At 40.8% G+C, this 21,820-nt stretch overlaps 1 protein-coding gene across 1 annotated transcript in view; it reads left to right on the plus strand.

The window, feature by feature from the left end:
- The first annotated feature begins 616 nt into the window (after positions 1–616).
- LOC124787849 (chromatin-remodeling complex ATPase chain Iswi-like) overlaps positions 617–21,820 on the plus strand; it is a 126,602-nt gene continuing 105,398 nt past the window's right edge. Inside the window, 3 exon segments of the mRNA XM_047254802.1 lie at positions 617–868; positions 1,035–1,097; positions 1,183–1,340. Of these exon segments, the coding sequence (XP_047110758.1) occupies positions 818–868; positions 1,035–1,097; positions 1,183–1,340 (272 nt within the window). The 5' untranslated portion in view covers positions 617–817.

Genomic DNA, 21,820 nt, shown 5'->3' on the forward strand with positions numbered 1-21,820 from the left:
CAGTCGTCGAAGTCGCCCTGCATTTCGTTAAGTAAATATATGTGAGAACACCGCCTTTGCTTAAGCAGACACTATGTAGGGCGTTGCGATATGTATATTTGTTTCTGGCCTTTTGTTTTTCGCAACACAAGCTGCGAACATAGACTAGTATAGAATTTTCTTCATTTCTGAAGAAATGGAATAAAACTTGAGGTTACCGTACGAGAGTGTAGTCGCTAGCCACTGAAATTCCTCTTCTACACCGACAGATGGCAGGCGAGCAATGGATTGGAATTTGTGTCGTGTGAATATGCACAGACATTTGCGCAACTATTTGCGCAGGTAGATCGTTACGTGAGTACAGGCATTAAGCCAGAATCTGTCCGAGGGGGACTTAATGCAAGAAAAATTGAAGGCCTATTGCTCAGTTACGTTGTAACCCGCTATTTTGGAATGACAAAATTGTAGAATAAAAAATCCAATAAATAATAACAAATTATTGAATTTTATATAAGATGTAACAAAGATCATTCCATAATTTCCTAGCCGCAGTGACCTGCAACTATCCCGAGATCACAGGTATCCCTCCCCTCCCGCGGGAATCACAATAAAGTGAAAATCGTTTCGCTCTTTATAGTAGGAACTTTGGTATTTCAGGAAGGTAACCACCTAACCTGCGTAGCCAGTGTTGTGTGGAAATGGAGTTCTAGTGTAGAAAGTAATGTTGGTTGCCCTGTAAATTGTGCCCGCCATTATATGTGTATAGTGCGCTGTCTTAGTATACAATTATACCCGGTGTGTGAAGTGTACGTTTAGTGTTTATAGATAACTTGTAAATATGTCGAAACCAGAAGACGCTATGGAGGGAGTGGACACTGGTGAAAACTCGGTACGTTATGGTGTATCCTATAATTTAAGAAAAACTCGAGACGTTCTTTGTCTGGAATACGTTTTGGTGTTCATTACCTTACTATTTATGTTTTTATTTTTGTTTTGGAGTACGAAATAACATGTTTATAGACTGGCAGTTTATGACTTTGGTTATGTTTCTGTAGAATGCATCGTCAGCCGACACGATGTCATCGAGGGAGAAACCAGAAGATTATGAAGTGAAAGTTGTGAGTGATCTAAAGCACTGTGATGTTTTTGATAACATCCATGTAGACGTATAATTACTATTAAGTGTATTTGTGTGTTTCGAAGGTTACAGATCGGAGCAAGCGCTTTGATTACTTACTGAAACAAACCGAAATCTTCACTCATTTTATGTCCAACAACCAAGGTGGGAAGACACCATCCAGTCCATTAAAAGTTCGACCCGGGCGACCGAGAAAAGAACAACCAAAAATTGATCCTGGAGAGTGAGTATTGAATTTCGACTGCATGTGAAAGCCAGAGTCCCCAGCACAGTACAAAATGTGACAGATTTATGCTAGGTGTGTTGTGCCGTTTCCGTTGTTAGGTCTAATACGAATATGTTGTGAGAGTGTTATGTATTGACTGTATCATTAAACTTTGTAATCATATAATATCAGGTATTAAAAATCCAGTCATGATGTAGTCATTTCATAGCTGTCCATATCAGTTGAAACCGGCAGCAGAAAGAATACTTCTCACATTAACTGCTTCAGTCACATATAAGTAAGAGGGTTCTTAAAAATAACTGCCGTCACATCTGCAACCGTGTTTGTTTATATTCCTGGGCTTGGGGGGAGAAGGGTACAGATACAACCAACTTCTAGCCTATTTGGTTAAGGGAAGGTTTTGGGACAACCTGTGGGCAATCACTATTTAAATCATGTCCACTTTAAATTTCTTTTGTGCTTTAATTCACATGTAGTGGACAGTAAAAGGAAACCAGTGTTGTGTTTGCTCTACTTCAGTGCTTACTTATAACTGGAAATTGAGTTACTTCACTCTAGGAAGAAATGTGGAAAACAATAAAGAATTAGCTCTTGACAGTAAAAAATTTTGCCTGTAGAATTGAGCAAATCAAAACTTATATTGTGATCATTTTCTTTTTAACAGAAATAAAGAACATGCGTAGGCCTATTGTTAATATGCCTTCATTTATACAACTCAGTAATGATTGTCATTTCCCAGTTATCTGCGTAGACATGGGTGGGACAACTTTCAAACTGTCAAGCAAACATATCAACAAGTATAAATAAGAAATAAATTAAAGGATGATTTATGATCATATGAATAATTGTCCTACTTTCCCTTTAATGCTGAATATCAGAGGTTTACAAACTGAGCTCTTAATAACCCATGAAACTTTGATAATGATGATACAGCAAAAGGACATAGCTCTGTATGCCCACCAACATTTAAAAGAACTCTGTGAATTATGGAATTATGCACTCATTTAAAAAGAAGAGAGGGGAGGGGGGATGTATAGGGTGAGCTTACGAAAGTTTCAAATGGAAAATATTCATTGTATCATAACTTCAAAGAAATGGATTGTGCCCGCCCCCCACCTTGCTTGTGATAGATGTTCACATCTTGGGCTACACTCATACTTACTTTGGGCCATAGGGTGGACACCTCTGCTCTGTGCAATGAAATATCAATAAATGTCACAATATTAATCATTAAAAATCCAAGATGGGATAATGACACTATTACGAAAAAGATAGATTGCTGCTAACCATATAGAGGAGATGTTGAGTCACAGGCAGGCACAACAAAAATACTGCTATACATGTAAGCTTTTGGCCAAAAGGTCTTCCTCTAAAGTAGAAAACATACACACGTGACCATTGTCCATGGCTGCTGAGGTCAGGGATATTGTCACATTCTCATATTAATATAGCACAACCGAAATCGTGACACACTCGGAAGAAAGAGTCAAATATTTTGACAACCAGAATGATTAATTTAATTTAACCTATGCTATCAGATACCAGTCTAACCACAACGACGTAATTCATCAAATATTCAGAAAGAGCAAAGATATGACAATGAAGCCTGTTAATTGAATTTTTGGGAGTAAAACTGTCGTAGTACAACCTAATTTATACCTCAGGCTAAGTTACAGATCAGTCACAACTAGGTTTTTTACCTTTCACTTTTGTTGGCTTCACCAGCTTATAAACCGAGCGAGGTGGCGTAGTGGTTAGACACTGGACTCGCATTCGGGAGGACGACGGTTCAATCCCGCGTCCGGCCGTCCTGATTTAGGTTTTCCGTGATTTCCCTAAATCACTCCAGGCAAATGCCGGGATGGTTCCTCTGAAAGGGCACGGCCGACTTCCTTCCCCATCCTTTCCCTAATCCGATGAGACCGATGACCACGCTGTCTGGTCTCCTTCCCCAAACCAACCAACCGACCAGCTCATAACCAAACACATTCCAACCAAACCGAAACCTCGGGCTAAACTACAGATAACTTTCTCACTACAACCAGGGTTTCGAGCTTCCACGTTCAATGGCTTCGCCGTCTCACATCCAGACCGTCACAGGTCAGCCTAACCTCATAATTTGTGACATCACTGTCTGAACAGACCTCACAAGTCCCGACAGAAAAAAAATCAAATGTTTTTGTCAATAGGAGCGGAGAAAGGTTTCTCTTTCCGTACTAGAAATGCATTGGCTGCATGTTTCCAACTGACCATTATAGAACACTTCTGTGACTTCTGCAGGCCCTAATCTTGACTTAAGCCAACATGACATCCTTTATACTAGGTGTTTGACTGCTGCTTTCACCATTTGTGAAAAAATTATGCATTATGAGCAGATTATCATTTTTAACTTTACAACTTGAAATATTTTTTTTTTATATTCTCTGCTTTTCTACCTTTTTAAGAAGGTTTTCCCAAACACATCTTCAATCGGTACATATTTTAATTTAAGTCTGTTCTTTCTTTTTCATTCAGCTTCCTCCTTGTGATGTTCAGTTAAATATTTTTCAGAGGAAGATACTTTTTCTTCATGTTTTCCCCATCTTCTTCTGTCCCATCCTTTTGCTTAATGGGTGTTGTTTGTGCGGATATCTTTCTGCAACTTTTGTCAAAGTTTTCTCATACACTCTGCTGATGTTATCCCAATCTTTTAATAAATGATAAATAAGTATAAGTGTAAACCAGCAAGGTACTTGTTATACTAACCAATGTAACTTGAAAATGACCAGAACTGTTAAATGGTTTAGACTTAGTAACAGTCCAAAAATTGTCACTGTTGGGACAGACTTACTTTTTAACATTATCTTCCTTTCTAGTGTTCTGTATCCAACCAGTGTTGGGTTGGTACTGGTATGCTGTCTCTCCAGTTTCACAGAGAACTAATCGTACACATATATAGACTATTATTACAATGCTATTGCCATTCCCAAAATCATTTTAAAACTACTGCCAGCTTCCTCCTCCCCCAGGAAGGAACCCATGGTACCTACTCTGTCCATATTCTGTCAAATGTGACATCATTTCTCAAGGTATTTGAGAATCATGTATCTGAGGCAAGACATGGGAATCAGATTAGTATTTACCTTAGTTTACCATCAGGATAACGGATGTGTCCGATTCCACCCCTCTACTTTGACAGATGACGTCACCAATATGGCGGAAACAGCCATTCACGACGACTCCCATACCGCTCCTATGACATCGTCACGTAAACATGACAACAAACACGAAAATAGATCGAAAAACCACCAAATAGATATTCCTCCAAAAATATAATGAAACTAACAGGACAAGCGGGGGAACTGGGCAATTTTGGGTGGGGCCAAACTAAATATAAACACACACCACTACACCAAACAACAAAAAACAGTAAAATAACAAGACATCACAACCTTCTCAAATTCCACTACACACAAAATCCACTGGAATCGATCACTTCCCTTGACCTGTATAGGCCAACAGAAACAACTGATACCGCACTATAAATCTCAAAACTTTCACCACCACACTTAATCTCAAAAAAAAAACACCCACGTACAAAATCGAAATTCTAATCAAACACTTCCCTTGACCTCAAAAATGATACGTCATTAACACAATTTCTTGTATGCCCAACCTAGACTTCTCGAACCAGGAACCTCGCCTAATGGAGCGACATAAGTTATCCGTACGACATCTTCACATACAGCCGTCCCTTGTCTGAGACACCGGAACTTTATTAAGCCTCATTTCTTCATGACACACTGAACACTTCACGACTTCAGCCAACAGGCCGAATAGCTGAAGGAATTTTGTTAGACAACGCACTGTCCCCCATCATTGGTGACAACCAAAAACTGTTGACCTTATCAGTCATATCCATACCTACCAAAGACATAAATAAAGCAATTCATCAAAATTCACACACAACGAACAGAAAAAAAACTACAATAACGTCGACATAACAAAACCAAAATCGTTAACTCACTGAAAAATATTCCGCTAAAAGCACAGTTAACCACTGATACCACACACGTGCAATGCTACGGTGCAAATGAACCCCATAGGCCACATAACACGCTACCCATAAACACACCACCAGAAAGAACCACTGACCGCAACAATACGCCACCTATAAACACTCAAACTAAACCAAGAATGTCACACAACACAAACACACCACCAGAAAGCACCACTGATCACATCAAAACGACATCTACAAACACGCCACTCTCACAAAGTAAACTCCGCGTCGTCGTGACGTCACGTACCGCAACAGCCTTACATCACGGGTCAAAGCTGACGGGTGGAACCGGACGCTTCCATTGATCCTGGAAAAATGCCTAAAGACCATGTCCATCGTGGCTGGCCCACTAGCCTCCATCGTTAATCCACGAAGTGGATTTGATCTACTGCCAACACAAATTCCTGTGTCCTGGAAGCAAGTGCTTTAATGCCCTCGGCTGTCCAGGTGGGCGTACTTTTAACATTTCTACATAGCTAATGGTTATTTACAAATTAAGCACTGCTCTATGGGTCATTGAGTATTTTTGTTGGTTTTTCTCATGCATTACCTAATGTAAACAGAATTGCTGTTACTGCTGAGTTGGAGAGTATACTTTTTAATGCTTTTTTTTATACGTATTACCATAAACACCTGCTTATTTTTGTAAAATAGCTATATATCTAAAACATGTGGAATATGTCCAGAAGATAATATTCTGCTCTTGAAATGTAACAACTGAAAGAAAAGTGGCTGCAGCCTAACTTGAAATAGCTGCCAACATAGAAAGCGAACTGATTGTCCTCAAACCTCATTTACAAATGAGCAGACTTCGTTCATCTATATTTCCTCAAGTAATTTTGTAAGTGTAATAAATTTTTCAGCTCAGTAAAATTTAACTTTTGTAGATTCAGAAAATTGTAGCATAAATTAAAAGTAAAATAAAATATCTCTGATTCAGTCTCTGATGTAATTGCCCACCTATGTAACTGGAATAGTGGCTATACAAATAATGATCTTTTTATTAATTATGTGGCAAATTCATTTTCAAGCTGAGATAAGAGTATAACAGATTATCAGTAATTTGTGTTCATCTATTTGTGTAAAGCATAACAAGAGACTTAGAAAGGATGAGTAGTAGCTATAGCTGGAAGCTAGTCTATATGATGTGTCAGTATTAGTTAAAGTGGTCTGTTTGAAGACACTGAACTGGTGAAATCTGGATGGCACAAAGAGAAATGTTATAAAAATGATGGAGATTACAGGAAGAATGAGGATATCACCAAATTTTTCAGACGAGGGAAGAAGCTGACAGAGTGCATGTCATTCACATCTCACTCACTCGTTTACTCAAGGGAAAAACTTTTTCTGTGACCATTAGTGAATTAGAAAATGTACCAGGAAAGGGAGTAAATGATTTCAATACTGTTCGCAACACACCTACCACAGAAAAGATAATAGTTTTGTTGGTGTGTCCCGAGAGACAGAAAACTACTGTAATAAATCTCTGTAAACAACATTCCGAGTCTTATTGTTCTCTGTGTATATGTGGAGATTTCTGGCTCTCGATACATGCAAGCAGTCATTGTAGAGCTGCCCATGCGAACAGCATGGTGTGCCTATATGAATACCGACCAGTTTTAACGTTTGTCCTTGACTCTTTATTTTTAGTGATCTGAAGACCACATTCAAAGGCGACTGGAGATGTTGTTTGAACTGGAAAAGCAAGTTTGTTGGGATGATAGGAATTCATGGTATCAATACCACCTCTCCTTTGACTTCGCCGGTGATGGTGGACTGCACAGTATGCCTTCTCAGCTCCAGAATATGTATAATGGGGCCATTACACAATCTTGGTGCATCTAGGTTATGCATCAGTATGACAGCCAATCCACCGTCAGCTCCAACTTGTAGGATGGCACCTCAACAGCTCTGATGAGTTTATAAACTCTTCAGGATATGTACTAGCATTTTTCCTTGTCATCACTATATCAATTGTCATGTAGGTGGTCACCTCACCAGGTACTTTGCACTAATAATATTTTTATTCATATTTCTCACCGATTCATTCTTTGGCGCCGGTATTGCTCTTTCACATAACCACTACTCGTTGCACAAGTTTTGCTTAAAGCTCGGAAAAACCTTGTTAATTAGATTATCTCCCAAGCTTTCAACACTGTAGAATTGGCTTTCAAAATTTATTAAGCCTTCTGCATCCATTGACAAGTGGACCTCACTGACCTCCAAGAGGTATTAAGCAAAGTGTCGAGACTCTTGGTATAGACGGACTCTCATATTAGTTGTGAGGTGCATTCTTCCTACATTTTCCCATACTGGCAAAGAATTGAAGCATGTGATGATCTCGTCTGCTGCAGTTCTTCGCTCAATGACTGGCAGCATCTGTTGGAAGCAGTCCGTGAGCAAGACAACCATCCTACCCATCGACATTCGGTTACCGCGGATGTCTTGCAAGCTTCAATCTGGTGTCTTGATCACACGCTTGTGTAGCATCAACCATTCACCCCAGACAATCAATTTGCAGTGCCGCAGCAGCTTATGTCGCAGATTGGCATTTCCTCACTTGTGAGATTCAGTAGAAGCTTGAACATCAAGCGATCATTCTTCCTCTACTGAACGAGGTTGCAGCCATCTCAGGGGGTGCAACACTCCTGCTCTTATGCAGATGTGTCAGTAGCAAATTCAACCTGATGTCTTGCCATTATCCCCAGGTGCATCCAAGAAATAAAGACCCATACTCCGTTCTCCAACTCACTCAGAATTTTATTTTATTAAAAATGTGCAGCTCCCAAGGCTGTAGTGTCAAAACTGATCTCCCTGAGCAAATCTGTGCACAGATCCCCCATTCATGAGGTGTGCATGCTGAAATCAGACATCCGTTTTCCCACCATGGAGAAAACTTTGTCCTCAATAAGTGTCAGCCCTACGTTGAAATATATTTAGTCGCTGGCCTGTGCGTTCTATTGGCACCTGTGTATGATCTCTTCTGATAATGAGGTTTTGTGTTTGTTCCAAAGTGTTATGGGGTTCAAGAGTCTGCAGTTGCTCTACATGACAGGGAAGCGTTCTCCCAACTTGGTCAGTGACTGTTAGAATACAGTGTTCTATATCGTAGGCCAGCAGGCAGTTACCTTTCAAAAGCCCCATTGCGTTACATGCTTGGAACATGGCGTTTTCATGGCCGTAGACTGGTTTGAGAGCCTGAAAACTGATGGTGCCCCAGGCGCAGGTCAGTTGCAGCTGTACTCATTGATACTCAGTGTGTTATATCTCGCGAAGAGACCAAGAGGATAAAATCAGAGAGATTAGGGCCCACACAGAAGCATACCAACAATCCTTCTTTCCACGAACAATACGAGACTAGAATAGAAGGGAGAACCGATAGAGGTACTCGAGGTACCCCTCCGCCACACACCGTCAGGTGGCTTGCGGAGTATGGATCTAGATGTAGATGTTACATGCACGGTGTAAATTCTGCCTTGGGCATCTAACCCCTTCACACATTGCCAAACTTCAACCAGGGTGCCCTGCACACGACACTTCCATTCTTTCAGTGAAGTATGCCATGTACAATATTTCGGCAGTTCTGCATACAGAAAACTCGTCTGTTTGGCACAGATGGAAAAATGTGGTGTGGGTGGTAGCAGGCCGTGTCGTTACTCAATTGCACAAGAGTGAACTACAGGCACTTGCTGTTGGCACCTGCACTGAAAGATGCACAAATCAGCAGGCCCATTATCCGTAGTGTTGCTTCATTGCTGCTCGCATATCAACCTACTCTAAACATCTGCACTTTGTCTTTTGGGACAGTATTAGTGTAGCTCTGCCATTGCACAGTAAATATCACCTGCTTATGTACTTGCAAATGTATTTAGTTGCTGGGACTGAGATAGAAAACTCCACATTAATTTGGGCATTAAAATTTTTGGAAAAGAGCAGTGAGTATGGAACCACCCAGATGTTGTGCACTATGATGTCTTGACGTGGTACCTCTCGCTTTGTGGCTGTACGTCCCCTGCCCTCTACTGCTCTGTGTCTCTACAGTAGATATCTGCTCTTGTTTGTTTTGGCCTCTTTTTGCCCAAGGATACTTTTTGATGCATTTCCAGTCTTTCATCCTTGGGGATGTAGGGTTTTACATTCTGCAAGGACCGAGGAGTAGGATCTTAGTGACCATGTCATATAGCTATTTGTCCATATTGTGGTCAGGCAACTTGCTGATATCACCTATCGGTTTGGTTCAGCTGCAATTTCTGTTTTAACCACAGCAATAAGTGCACGTGTGGCAAGCCACATTTCTGCCACTCAGTGGAATACTTGAAGCATTGTGCCTTACCAAAAACATGCCCTTTTATGAGGAGAGCCACCAGCTCTTGCACTTTAACATTAAAAAGTTGCATTGTGAAGATATTACAGCAGTCTGTCAGTTTATGCCCATTCATCATTTGTTCTCTGATCTCGGACCAGGTTGTGTTGTACATGAAGGTGATGTATAAGTCCAGCCAACCATAGTTCCCAGCATAGCAGAAAGTGTCCTGGATATATTTGTGAAGGTACCTCGTCCTTTTCATAAATGACAGCTGGAGGATGACCATCTGACCTAAGTCATTAGGATTCTCGTTCTTGGCCTTCACAATGGCATCTTGCAGGTGGGCATAATTCTCTGCACCTGCTATTTCCCTTTGACATTCCCTCTCCTCCTCTGCATTTGTCTACCAAAATTTGGTACAGATAAACCCAACACCACAGCAACAAATTGTATTCATGTTTGCAGACCATCAGGTGAAATGTGTAGAAATCCATGCATGTCAGTTTTGTTCGGGTTTGGTCACCCAGTTGTTAGATTCATTTGAGGGATGCTGAAGTGATATCTTTCTTACCCATTTCAAAACATAAATGCAATATGGTAGAGCATCGTAGTAGTGGTATTTGTCAGCGAGCCTGACGAGGTCAGCGGTGTGTCACCAAGACCACAGCCATGACCTCTGCCACAGCTGGTGCTTTGTAGTGGGGTGGCGCATGTGCTGTCCGCTCAGCACACAATCCGTGTTGATAGCCGTCTTGCAGCTCTCGTCCTTGTTTTGAACTCTTGCACCAACACATTTTGATTGTGGATTTTCAGTAGAGTCTGTGAGTCTCCACTGCGTCGTCTCCAATAAAGTAAACTTGCAAAAAATTGAGCTTCACCTGTGGATGAAGATAAAAGGAACCCTATTTTATAGTGTACTTTCCCGTGCACCTTAAAGATCGGTGAGGTGAAAACCCAGTCATGGAGAGAATTCTGTTTGCGCCAAAGGGGGAGTGTGAAAACATGAATTATATAGTTTAGGAACTGCTGTGCCTTATCAGTCTCTCTAGAAAATAATTCCTTTAATGGATAGTGTTTCTCTTCTAATGTGGGCTGTCTTGCCCTCAGAGCAACACATTCCCACCATTTGCTCCTTCCATTTCAGTGCCCTGCAAAATTTTGCATGCCTTGTTCAAATGGCAAATTTTGATGAGTCTGTGGTTATAGTGTAATTTAAAGTTGGATCAAAGTCGAAAGCACATTAAAAAAAAAAAAAAAAAAAAAAAAAAAAAAAAAAAAACGGGTCCCCAGTGTTCATTGCAAATATTTGCTGATATTCAGCTTAGTGTTGAGCAACAGCAAGTCAGGCACGCATGAGCCTCTTACTTTTTTGGAGGCACACACAGAGGCCATGCAGTCTGCGTTCTCCTGATGCCAAGAAGTTGCATCTTTGGCTGTCTCAGAAGAGGATGTGCAAGTGACGACAGACAAAGATTACATCCTGTGTAAAATCGCTAAGCAGTTCTAAGGCGTCCATCCAGTCACTTGTTAACCAGTCTGGTTTGGCAGTAGAATATAGCAAAAGGAAGGCTGAAGTTTTAAAATCCACATTTAAGAAATTGTTCACACAGGAGAATTGTACAAATGTACCATCATTTGGCCATTGAACAGTGTCCCATATGGATGACATAGTGATAAGCATCCGTGGTGTAGAGGAACAACTGAAAGAGTTGAAAACAAATAAGTCAACAGGTCCGGATGGAGTCCCAATTCAGTTTTACAAAGATTACTCTGCGTCTTTGGACCCTTACTTATTTTACATGTATCGTGAATCTCTTGACCAGCCCAAAGTGCCAAGTGACTGGAAAAGAGCACATTTTAATCTGGTATATAAGAAGGGTAAAAGAACTGACCCAGAAAATTACAGACTAATATTCTTAGCATCAATTTGCTGCAGAATTCTAGACCAAATTCTGAGTTCGAATATAAAAAATTTACTAGAGACCAAGAAGCTCATGTCCACGCATCTGCATGGCTTTAGAAAGCATCGCTCATTCGAAGCCCAGCTTGTTCTTTTCTCACATGATATACTGTGAACGGAGGGCAACAGCCAGATTACACATTTCTAGATTTCCGAAAAGTGTTCCCCTGCAGACTGTTAACGAAGGCATGTGCATACAGAATAGGCACCCAGATATGTGACTGGCTCGAAGACTGCATAAATAATAGAAACCAGTATGTTGTCCTCAACAGTGAGTGTTCATCCAAGATGGGGGTAACATCAGGAGTGCCCCGGGGAAGTGGGATAGGACTGTTGCTATTTTCTGTATACAGTAATGATCTGGCAGACAGGGTGGACAGCAATTTTGAGGTTGTTCGCTGATCATGCTGTGTTGTACAGGAAGGTGTCAAAGATAAGTGACTGTAGATTGATACAAGATTACCTAGACAAAATTTCTAGTTGGTGTGTGAATGAGCCAGCTAGCTCTTAATCTCTTGATGTGGATTAGTAGGAAAAACAAACCCATAATGTTCAGATACAGCATTAGTAGTGTCCTGCTTTACACAGTCACATCATTTAAATATTTGGATATAGCGTTGGAAAGTGATATGAAATGGAACGACCATGTTAAGAAAGGGGAATGGTCGACTTTGGTTTATTGGAAGAATTTTTGGAAAGCTTAGTTCATCTGTAAAGAAAACCACATATACTGCACTAATGCAGCCTATTCTTGAGTACTGCTCCAATGTTTGTGATTCGCACCAGGTCAGACTGAAAGGAGACATCGAAGCAGTTCAGAGGCAAGCTGCTACATTTGTTATTGGTAGTTTCAGTCAGCATGAAAGTGTTACAGATATGCTCGGGAGCTCAAGTGGAAATTGCTATAGGGAAGAAGACATTCATTTCAAAGGAAACTACTGAGAAAATTTAGAGAACCAGAATTTGAAGCTGACTGCAGAACGATTCTACTGCTGCCAGCATACATTTCGCAAAGGGACCATTAAGATAAAATACAACGAATTACAGCTCTTACAGAGGCATATAGACCATCGGTTTTCTCTCACTGTACCTGCAAGTGGAACAGGAAAGGAAACGAGTAGTTGTGGTACAGGGTACCCTCTGCCATGCACTGTAGGTGGCTTGCAGGATAGGTATGTAGGTGTAGACGTAGATGTAGAAGCACACTGAGTGGCCACGCATTCTGTTGTACATTGTTGTCGTGCACATGACTGCACTGCCGTCTCAGCTGCACGCTGAGATGCAGTGTGATCAGCATTTTGATGATGTCAAGTGTCAGCCTGTGTCAAGCATTAAGCTGCTCATGAATTTGGCTGACGCTCCTCCTGCTCAATTCTCCACTGTTCAGCATGAACTGACACTTGTTGCTGTCTGGCTATTTTCATAGTTCAAGCTTGTTGTGAGCTTTGTGAAAGATTCGTTATGTGTTTGCCGGTCATTAGAAATTTAAACAGTAATACCTAAAATGAGGAACTGATGTTGCGAAATCTACAAAGAAATTACAAATCATTCAAACCCAAACAGAAAAGCCAAGTCAGTGTTTAAGAATCCCATTAAAATTGCAATGCAATACACTTCCCAAACATTTGATGTGCTGTGAAATATTTTCATGTGCATACATTACATTGTTACAGAATTTAGTGATGCCTTTATCCTACAGGAGTATTTCTAGTGTCCAAGATTTATGTATGTACTTATTTCATTTGTCAAAACAGTTAAAAGCTAATCTCTTTGCTAAACTTATTAAATTCATTAACTTTCATGGATGGGCATTACACCCCCCCCCCTCCCCGAATAAAAGGTATTCTGTGGGTTAATTCAGGATATAGGCTATCTCCATTCCGAAGCTCATACAAATCTGTCCAGCTGCCTCAGCTTGAAGGAGCAGCAAATGTACTAACTTGATGAAGAAAGAAAATGAGCAATTTCTAGTTCGGTGCAACACAAATTTTATAATACTTATATGTGCAATGTCATCATCTGCCATCACGTGTCTATTACCAGTGGACACTCTCACATATTGTAATCAAATCCAGCGTCCCTAGCACCCTATCACATTCTACATATGTCTGTTGTACAGCATTTAAATGGCACCATCATTTTGAGTCTTCAAATGTTTCAGAACCTATATGATATGTCTTATGCTCAGCAGCTAAAATGTCACAGGCTTGTATGGAAGTATGGATTAAGGGGAGCCGGAACAATCCATCTCCTCCATGTTAATTTTAGCAAATAGAAGGAACATTCTTTTCTAAAACCATTAAACATAATCCTCTGAAATTTGGACTACATGTTCAGTGAATATTTCTCTATGAAGTTATAATGCCATGTTAAGAAATATGTATTGGTTTTTGTTTTACAATTTTTTTAAACAGATATTTATTTTTTTCTCTAAAATTTTGCACTTTTTCTTCTATAACTCTTGAATTATACAATATTTTTTTACAATTTGTTATAAAAATGAAGGAAAAAAACTAAACAAAATTGTTATAAATTTCATTGATATACTGTTAGCAGTTTTTGAGAAAATGTTCCTCAAAGATGAAAGTTTTAAAGTTACGGGAAGTGGCTTCCAAAGTTTTTTAATACATTCCTGACCCATATGATGGATTATCAGTATCCTCTTCTTTTTCCAGTGTTAGTTTCCTTTTCACTAGTCTTTTCTTCCCTTTTGCTGCATGTTGTAGGCTTTTGTCTCTTCTTCCTGCACCTCTTAGTCTTTCTTCATCAATTAGGCGCATTGTGGAAATGGTGTTGTGTCCTGGTTGGAAACCTAAACGTTTCAGCACATCACATTTGATAATGTTTCCTTTATTGTATGTAGCCACTGCATCATACACTACAAAATGCAATGTTTTTATCTGTACAAACACTCTTTTGGGAATCCAAATCGAAATTAAATTATTTAAACTTTCATTTGGATTTTGTGTTTTCCTGTGTAAACATTTTTCCAATAAACTTGGCTGTGATAAATCTCTGAATATGGGCTTAGTTACATCAATTACAGCATTTGGCAAACTTTTATGGGCATATTCCTTTCCTGATTGGTACTTACACCATGAGTCATCACCTGTGGGGCCCAGTGCATGTTGTGGGTGCTCACTTGTTGATCCCGTATGAAAAAATAATGCCCATACTGCTCTCCTCATATGCTCAATGCTTCTTGTATTTTGCCTAATCGCACACCCACGATACATCTGCTATCTATCAGTTGCTTCATCTGTCAATCTTCCTCTTCCTCCAAAGGTCTTACCATCACTAAGCTTCCAGGATCCTAGTGTCTGCTTTAGTTAGCGCATGCAAGCCCCCATGTGCTTCTGCACATGTCCAATGCACTCCTGTTTTTTAATGTGAATTTCATTGCCATAAGGTTTGAGTTCCTTTACAGCTTTATATCCCGTAGCATCACCATCTCCTAGATAGTTAGTGTATCGTACATTATACCACTCCTGTGATCTGGAAAAAATTGCTTTCATTCCCTCTACTTCCATCACTCCACTTGTGCCGTGAAAATTTGGCTTCACAACTTTCACTATGTTCATCCTTGCTATTGGCCTTACATCTACAGTGTTTCGAGAGAATAGCAACATCAATTACTTTGCAACTGTCTCCACTGGTAGCTCTCACAACTCCATTTAGAGATTTATGACCTCTACGTTGCCACGATCCATCTAAAGCAACAATTAAATCTCCGCAGTTCCCATTACCTGTCACAGCTTCTTCATTGTTGCTCGAGCAATATCTTCAGCAGAAGATCCCACCAAATCATTGTTGTTTTTGTTTGTTGTGGTCTTCAGTCCTGAGACTGGTTTACCGAGCGAGGTGGCGTAGTGGTTAGACACTGGACTCGCATTCAGGAGGACGACGGTTCAATCCCGCGTCCGGCCATCCTGATTTAGGTTTTCTGTGATTTCCCTAAATCGCTCCAGGCAAATGTCAGGATGGTTCCTTTGAAAGGGCACGGCTGACTTCCTTCCCCATCCTTCCCTAATCCGATGAGACTGATGACCTCGCTGTCTGGTCTCCTTCCCCAAAACAACCAGCCAACCAACCTGAGACTGGTTTGATGCAGCTGTCCATGCTACTCTATCCTGTTCAAGCTTCTTCATCTCCCAGTACCTACTGCAGCCTACACCCTTCTGAATCTGCTTAGTGTATTCATCTCTTGGTCTCCCTCTTCGATTTTTACCCTCCACGCTGCCCTCCAGTACTAAATTGGTGATTCCTTGATGCCTCAGAACATGTCCTACCAAGCGATCCCTTCTTCTAGTCAAGTTGTGCCACAAACTTCTCTTCTCCCCAGTCCTATTCAATACCTCCTCATTAATTATGTGATCTACCCATCTAATCTTCAGAATTCTTCTGTAGCACCACATTCCGAAAGCTTCTATTCTCTTTTTGTCCAAACTATTTATCGTCCATGTTTCACTTCCATACATGGCTACACTCCAATCAAATACTTTCAGAAATGACTTCCTGACACTTAAATCTATATTCGATGTTAACAAATTTCTCTTCTTCAGAAACGCTTTCCTTGCCATTGCCAGTCTACATTTTATATCCTCTCTACTTCGACCATCATCAGTTGTTATGCTCCCCAAATAGCAAAACTCCTTTACTACTTTAAGTGTCGCATTTCCTAATCTAATTCTCTCAGCATCACCCAACTTAATTCGACTACATTCCATTATCCTCGTTTTGCTTTTGTTGATGTTCATCGTATATCCTCCTTTCAAGACACTATCCATTCCGTTCAACTGCTCTTCCAAGACCTTTGCTGTCTCTGACAGAATTACAATGTCATCGGCAAACCTCAATTTTTTATTGCTTCTCCATGGATTTTAATACCTACTCCGAACTTTTCTTTTGTTTCCTTCACTGCTTGCTCAATATACAGATTAAATAACATCGGGGAAAGTCTACAACCCTGTCTCACTCCCTTCCCAACCACTGCTTCCCTTTCATGTCCCTCAACTCTTATAACTGCCATCTGGTTTCTGTACAAATTGTAAATAGCCTTTCGCTCCCTGTATTTTACCCTTGCCATCTTTAGCATTTGAAAGAGAGTATTCCAGTCAACATTGTAAAACGCTTTCTCTAAGTCTACAAATGCTAGAAATGTAGGTTTGCCATATTCATTATAAAATCCAAACTTGGATGGTGGTTTTGGCAAGTTCATAATTCCACATAACATTGTCCCTGCAGCACTGCCCTTGCCAATGCAACGCAAGCCATACACTAGCCTAACATTTGTTTCATACACCTTCTTTCCACTATTACCACTACGAGGAATACTGTTAGAATTAGAAAACGAAACTTCTGCAACACATTTGCTACACTTCAATAACATTTTACATGCCAAACCAATGTGTGAAGTTATTTTTAATTCCAGTCCTCTTTCTTTGCAAACTTGGCATAATACATTATGTTTCAAAATATTAGAGAGCAAGGAAATGTTAATTATTTCGTTCACATAATTACTGTCACTTTCATAGTTTTCAAATTTTTCTTTGCTGTCACAAAGTTTCTTGCTGGAAGAAGTTCTGTCACATTCATTTGGAGTAGTTGGTGAAGCAGTCTGAGCAGCATCTCCCTTCAAAACAACAAAATATTTCTTCTTCCACTCATTGTGCCTTTTCTTAAACACTCGATTGCTGAAACAGGGCATATTGATATCCACAAACCAAATACATAAAACAGATATGAGCAAAATTCGTCAAATGCGCAAAATTGAACAGGTAAACAACACAAAGCAAATGCCACAAGTCAACACACACGGTATAGCGTTTATGTTTACCGATGTGAACAGTCACTTCTCACAGAGATAAAGCCGTACAACATTGGAAAACAAAATACTGTCTGATTCCGCAAAGATACCCTGCTTGCGGCCAGCGAGCAGTGCGTCAGAGGTGACACACCAAGTCGCTACAACTGTTTACGCGGCGTGTCAACTTTGCAGCGATAAAAAACACACTTAGAAGGGTGAAAATTGATTTGTTTTATTCAGAAAACTCCAAATAATTTTATAATGAATAAAACCAAAAAACATTAATTTTGTCTTTTTCATCGTTCCGGCTCCCCTTAAACACTTTAATGATATTACAAGCATTGTATTTGTTGTGTTGAATCATATTAAGAATGTATTAAACATTAAAAGCATTTTACAAAAATGATACAGTTCAAAAGTCAAAGAGTAAACAGGTTTTTCTAAGAGAAATTATTGTTCCACATTTTGTGTTATATTCAATTCTTTAAATATCTTGTACTACACACTTTTAAAAGTTGCCTATGTGTGAATTCAGTGTATAATCTAATGCCATTTCAAATTTCTTCCAAATCTGTCCAGCCGTTACAGTGTGAAACAGTAACAAACATACTCACACCCAAATTTAAGCAATTATAGTATACAGGGTGTCTCATTTATCTTGACCACCCTAAGTAACTGTTTGTCCAGATGCAAATTACGAAATATTTCAAGCAAATGTTCTTTAGCCGTCAGGGGGACATCAATCAGCCATGATTGGCTTCGTTGTAGCTTTGTTTTTTGCAAAGATATGAACAGCGATATTACTTTTTTAAATGGCACCCTATATTCTTTATTCGGTAATTCATTTCCTCTCCTAAAGACCTATTCAAAAATGTATCACAGTGTACCGTTCACTGAAACACGTTATTAATTACATAACACAAAATTGACTTTGACTCCCCTGTACCATTGCCCACGAGTAGAACATTCAAAGGTGCTCAAAGTGGTGACCCTGGACACCAACACAGTGGTGCACTCGTTGAATGAAAGAATTATTTATTGCTTCCAGTGTTGCCTGCTGAAGAGAATTACAAACAAGCACGATACATTCCTGCATGCCCTCTAGAGTTGTGGAATATTGTGATGGACAACGTCTTTAATGCATCCCCAAAGGAAAAATTTCAGAGGAATCTGGAGACCTAGCAGGCCAAGTAACTGTTCCTCCTCGACCAATCCATCTGGCTGGATACCTTCGGTCCAGAACACAGTGTGCATGCAAGGCATTATGTGCTGGACATCCATCATGTTGATACCACATAAGAATTCTGGTTCTTAGCGGCACTCATCCAGAAGAGGATAAGAATTCATCTGAAGAAATTGGCATAAACTGTGCCGTTTAGACTAGCATTGATGAAATAAGGGCCAATAATTGTAGTACCAAGCATCCCACACTAGACGTTACCTCTCCATTAACGCTGATGTTCCACCTGTCTGAGCCGTCGTGGGTTGTCGCTGGACAAATAATGCATATTCCTTGTATTTACCTGTCCTTTGTTTGAAAAGGAACATTTATCAGTAAAAAGAACTTTGGAGAAGTAGTTCTTACGATGTACACTGGTTTTAGGAATGCCAATCTCGTGTTCAAGACGTCATGTGCTCACATGTGGATTCATAGCAACAGAAGCGAGAACTCACACAGACGAAGCTGCCGCAGCTTCGTCTGTGTGAGTACTACGACGTTTGTGTTGTGGGTTGAAACTTTCCGTTTCCTGAAGCGTCGCAACGAGACGAGAAAACATCTGTTGGGAAGGTGGGTTCTTGTCAGGATATCGCTCTCTGTACAGTTCTGCTGCCTGAGTAGCATTTCGCCTACCTTCAACAACAACAATAAAAGAAACGTTATGTTGATGCAATTTGTAGGAAGGACAGCCTTTACTGTGTGCCTACTCTACACAACAGCATTTAAAAGGACTAAACAACTGTACTAAATGTACCCGTACATAAGAAAACGGTATTGCAATTACTGTTCTGCTAACTTACATTCCCCATAGATGAGTAGCATTTCTACCTTCCCTTCATTGGTGTATATTCTACTCACACAACTCTTCAACTGATGATGGGTGATGGAATGACGGGTGTGCATTCTACTTACTTTCACTTTTGTCCTCTGTCAACGTCTGCACGTGGATGTGTTCCATTACCCCAAGTACCTGCACTAAGCACTGGGAGCGTCAATGTCAGTGTTGTGTTATGTAATTAATAACTTTTTATTTCAGTGAATGGTACACTGTGATACATTTTTAAATAGGTCTTTAGGAGAGGAAATGAATTACTGAATAAAAAATGCAGGGTGCCACTTAAAAAAGTCATATTGCTGTTCATATCTTAGTAAAAAACAAAGCTACAACGAAGGCAGTCATGCTTATTGATGTCCCCATGACGGCTAAAGAACATTTGTTTGAAACATTTTGTAATTTGCATCTGGACAGTCAGTTATTTAGGGTGGTCAAGATAAATGGGACACACTGTATATGGGATGTGTTAGAAAAAACTGTGATGGACATAGCCAATTGGCACTAGCCATTAGGCAGTATTAGCGTAAAGTTCATCATGTTGCAAAGCCAAGAGGATAATTGTGGGAGATATGGACAGTGAGATGGTGAGATTGTAGCATCTGACTGCCTCTGTGGTGGAATAAAGCTGATTAATAGTGAGTTGTAAATTTAGTGCCGAGCACTAGTTTTTGATAACTACTTCTGTTAATGTATTCTGAGACTTGTTTGACATCCCAGAAAATTTACCATGTGCTGGCCCCCACTGCGGGTCCGGGGGTTAGAATAGGCCCGAGGTATTCCTGCCTGACATAAGAGGCGACTAAAAGGAGTCTCACATGTTTCGACCTTTATGTGACGGTCCCCTATCGGTTTGACCTCTATCTTTCTAAATTTTCCCGAAGAGCGAGCCATTTGGGGAAGGGTGCATCATGTCTATCATGCATTGAGATCTTTAGCCCACTTTCTCGTTGTCCCACTTATTCTCCATCTCTTGGGCAAGGACACCTTCCTGGGTGCATTTTCCACCATGCACTATGTAGAGTCACTTTGTGCGCAGACAATAACCATGGACTTATTAGCACCTCATATCCAGCACGGTAGCCAGTCAGTTGTGGTGGGGCCGCCATGTACCCTGTTGGTTGTGGCCCTCTGACAAAACTGGGATCACTCTGCTGATGCCTGCGCTGTTAACTTGCCACATATGCCATGGAGTAGATGCCCATCTCCCTAGGGCATCGGGACTCCTGGCAATGGCCATCCTGCCAGGTGGCCCTTGCTGAGGCTAGGTGGCGCCTGTGGGGAGCACCCCTGGTTGGAATGAGTGGCTTCAGGATGGATGACACGCCATGAAGTGTAGTACGTCATCTCTTACTGGTGGTCCACTGCCAGCAGTCTCTTAAGTGGGCAAAGTCTAGCTTCATTGCTAAGAAATATGACCCCAAATCATTCCCCTCCCTTTCCACACCATGGGAGGAACACCAGGCTAAGGATGGCAATGAAGTTTACTCGCCCCGGAGCCTCGTATGTACAAGAGTTGATGGGGAATCCTCCATGTCCATGAAGCCTCAGTTTTTTGTAGAGCATTTAGAGGACAAGTTTGAGGAGGTTGAGGGCTTGACTGGGTCAGTCTTAATAAAAACAGCATCCTTTGCGCGGTCACAGGCATTACTCGCTTGTGACAAGTTGGGGGATGTTTCAGTTACCATCACACCCCATAAGAGCTTAAATATTGGTCCAGGGTATTATATTCCACTGTGACCTTCTTTTGCAGTCTGACAACAAATTGCGCACCAATTTAGAGCAGCGAGGTGTTCAATTCATCTGGCGCATCCTTCGGGATCCGTGGGTAATCAGGCTGCCACCAGTGCCTTCATCTTGGCCTTCGAAGGTGACACATTGACCGAGAAGGTCAAGGTGATGGTGTACCGCTGTGACGTCAAGCCAATATATCCCTCCCCTGATACAGTGCTTTAAGTGCTGGAAATTCGGTCATTTGTCTTCCCATTGTACTTCCAGTGTCACATTTCGAGATTGTGGATGTCCATCATATTCCAATACTCCATGTGCCCCACCTCCCATCTGTGTCAACTGCAGAGAGCATCATTCAACTTGCTTGCCACACTGCAGAATTTTACAGAAAGAGAGGAAAATTATGGAATATAAGACCCTGGACCGACTGACCTACACTGAGGCTATGAGGAAATTTGAGTACCTACATCCTGTGGCTATGACCACCTCTTATGCCGCCGGCACGAGAACAGATGTTGCCCCATCAGTTCCTCGCCTTCCTGTCAACTCTCGGAACCAGAAGACTACACCTGCCCCCTTGA

Source organism: Schistocerca piceifrons, chromosome 3, assembly GCF_021461385.2.
Source record: "Schistocerca piceifrons isolate TAMUIC-IGC-003096 chromosome 3, iqSchPice1.1, whole genome shotgun sequence".
NCBI classification, from domain to species: domain Eukaryota; kingdom Metazoa; phylum Arthropoda; class Insecta; order Orthoptera; family Acrididae; genus Schistocerca; species Schistocerca piceifrons.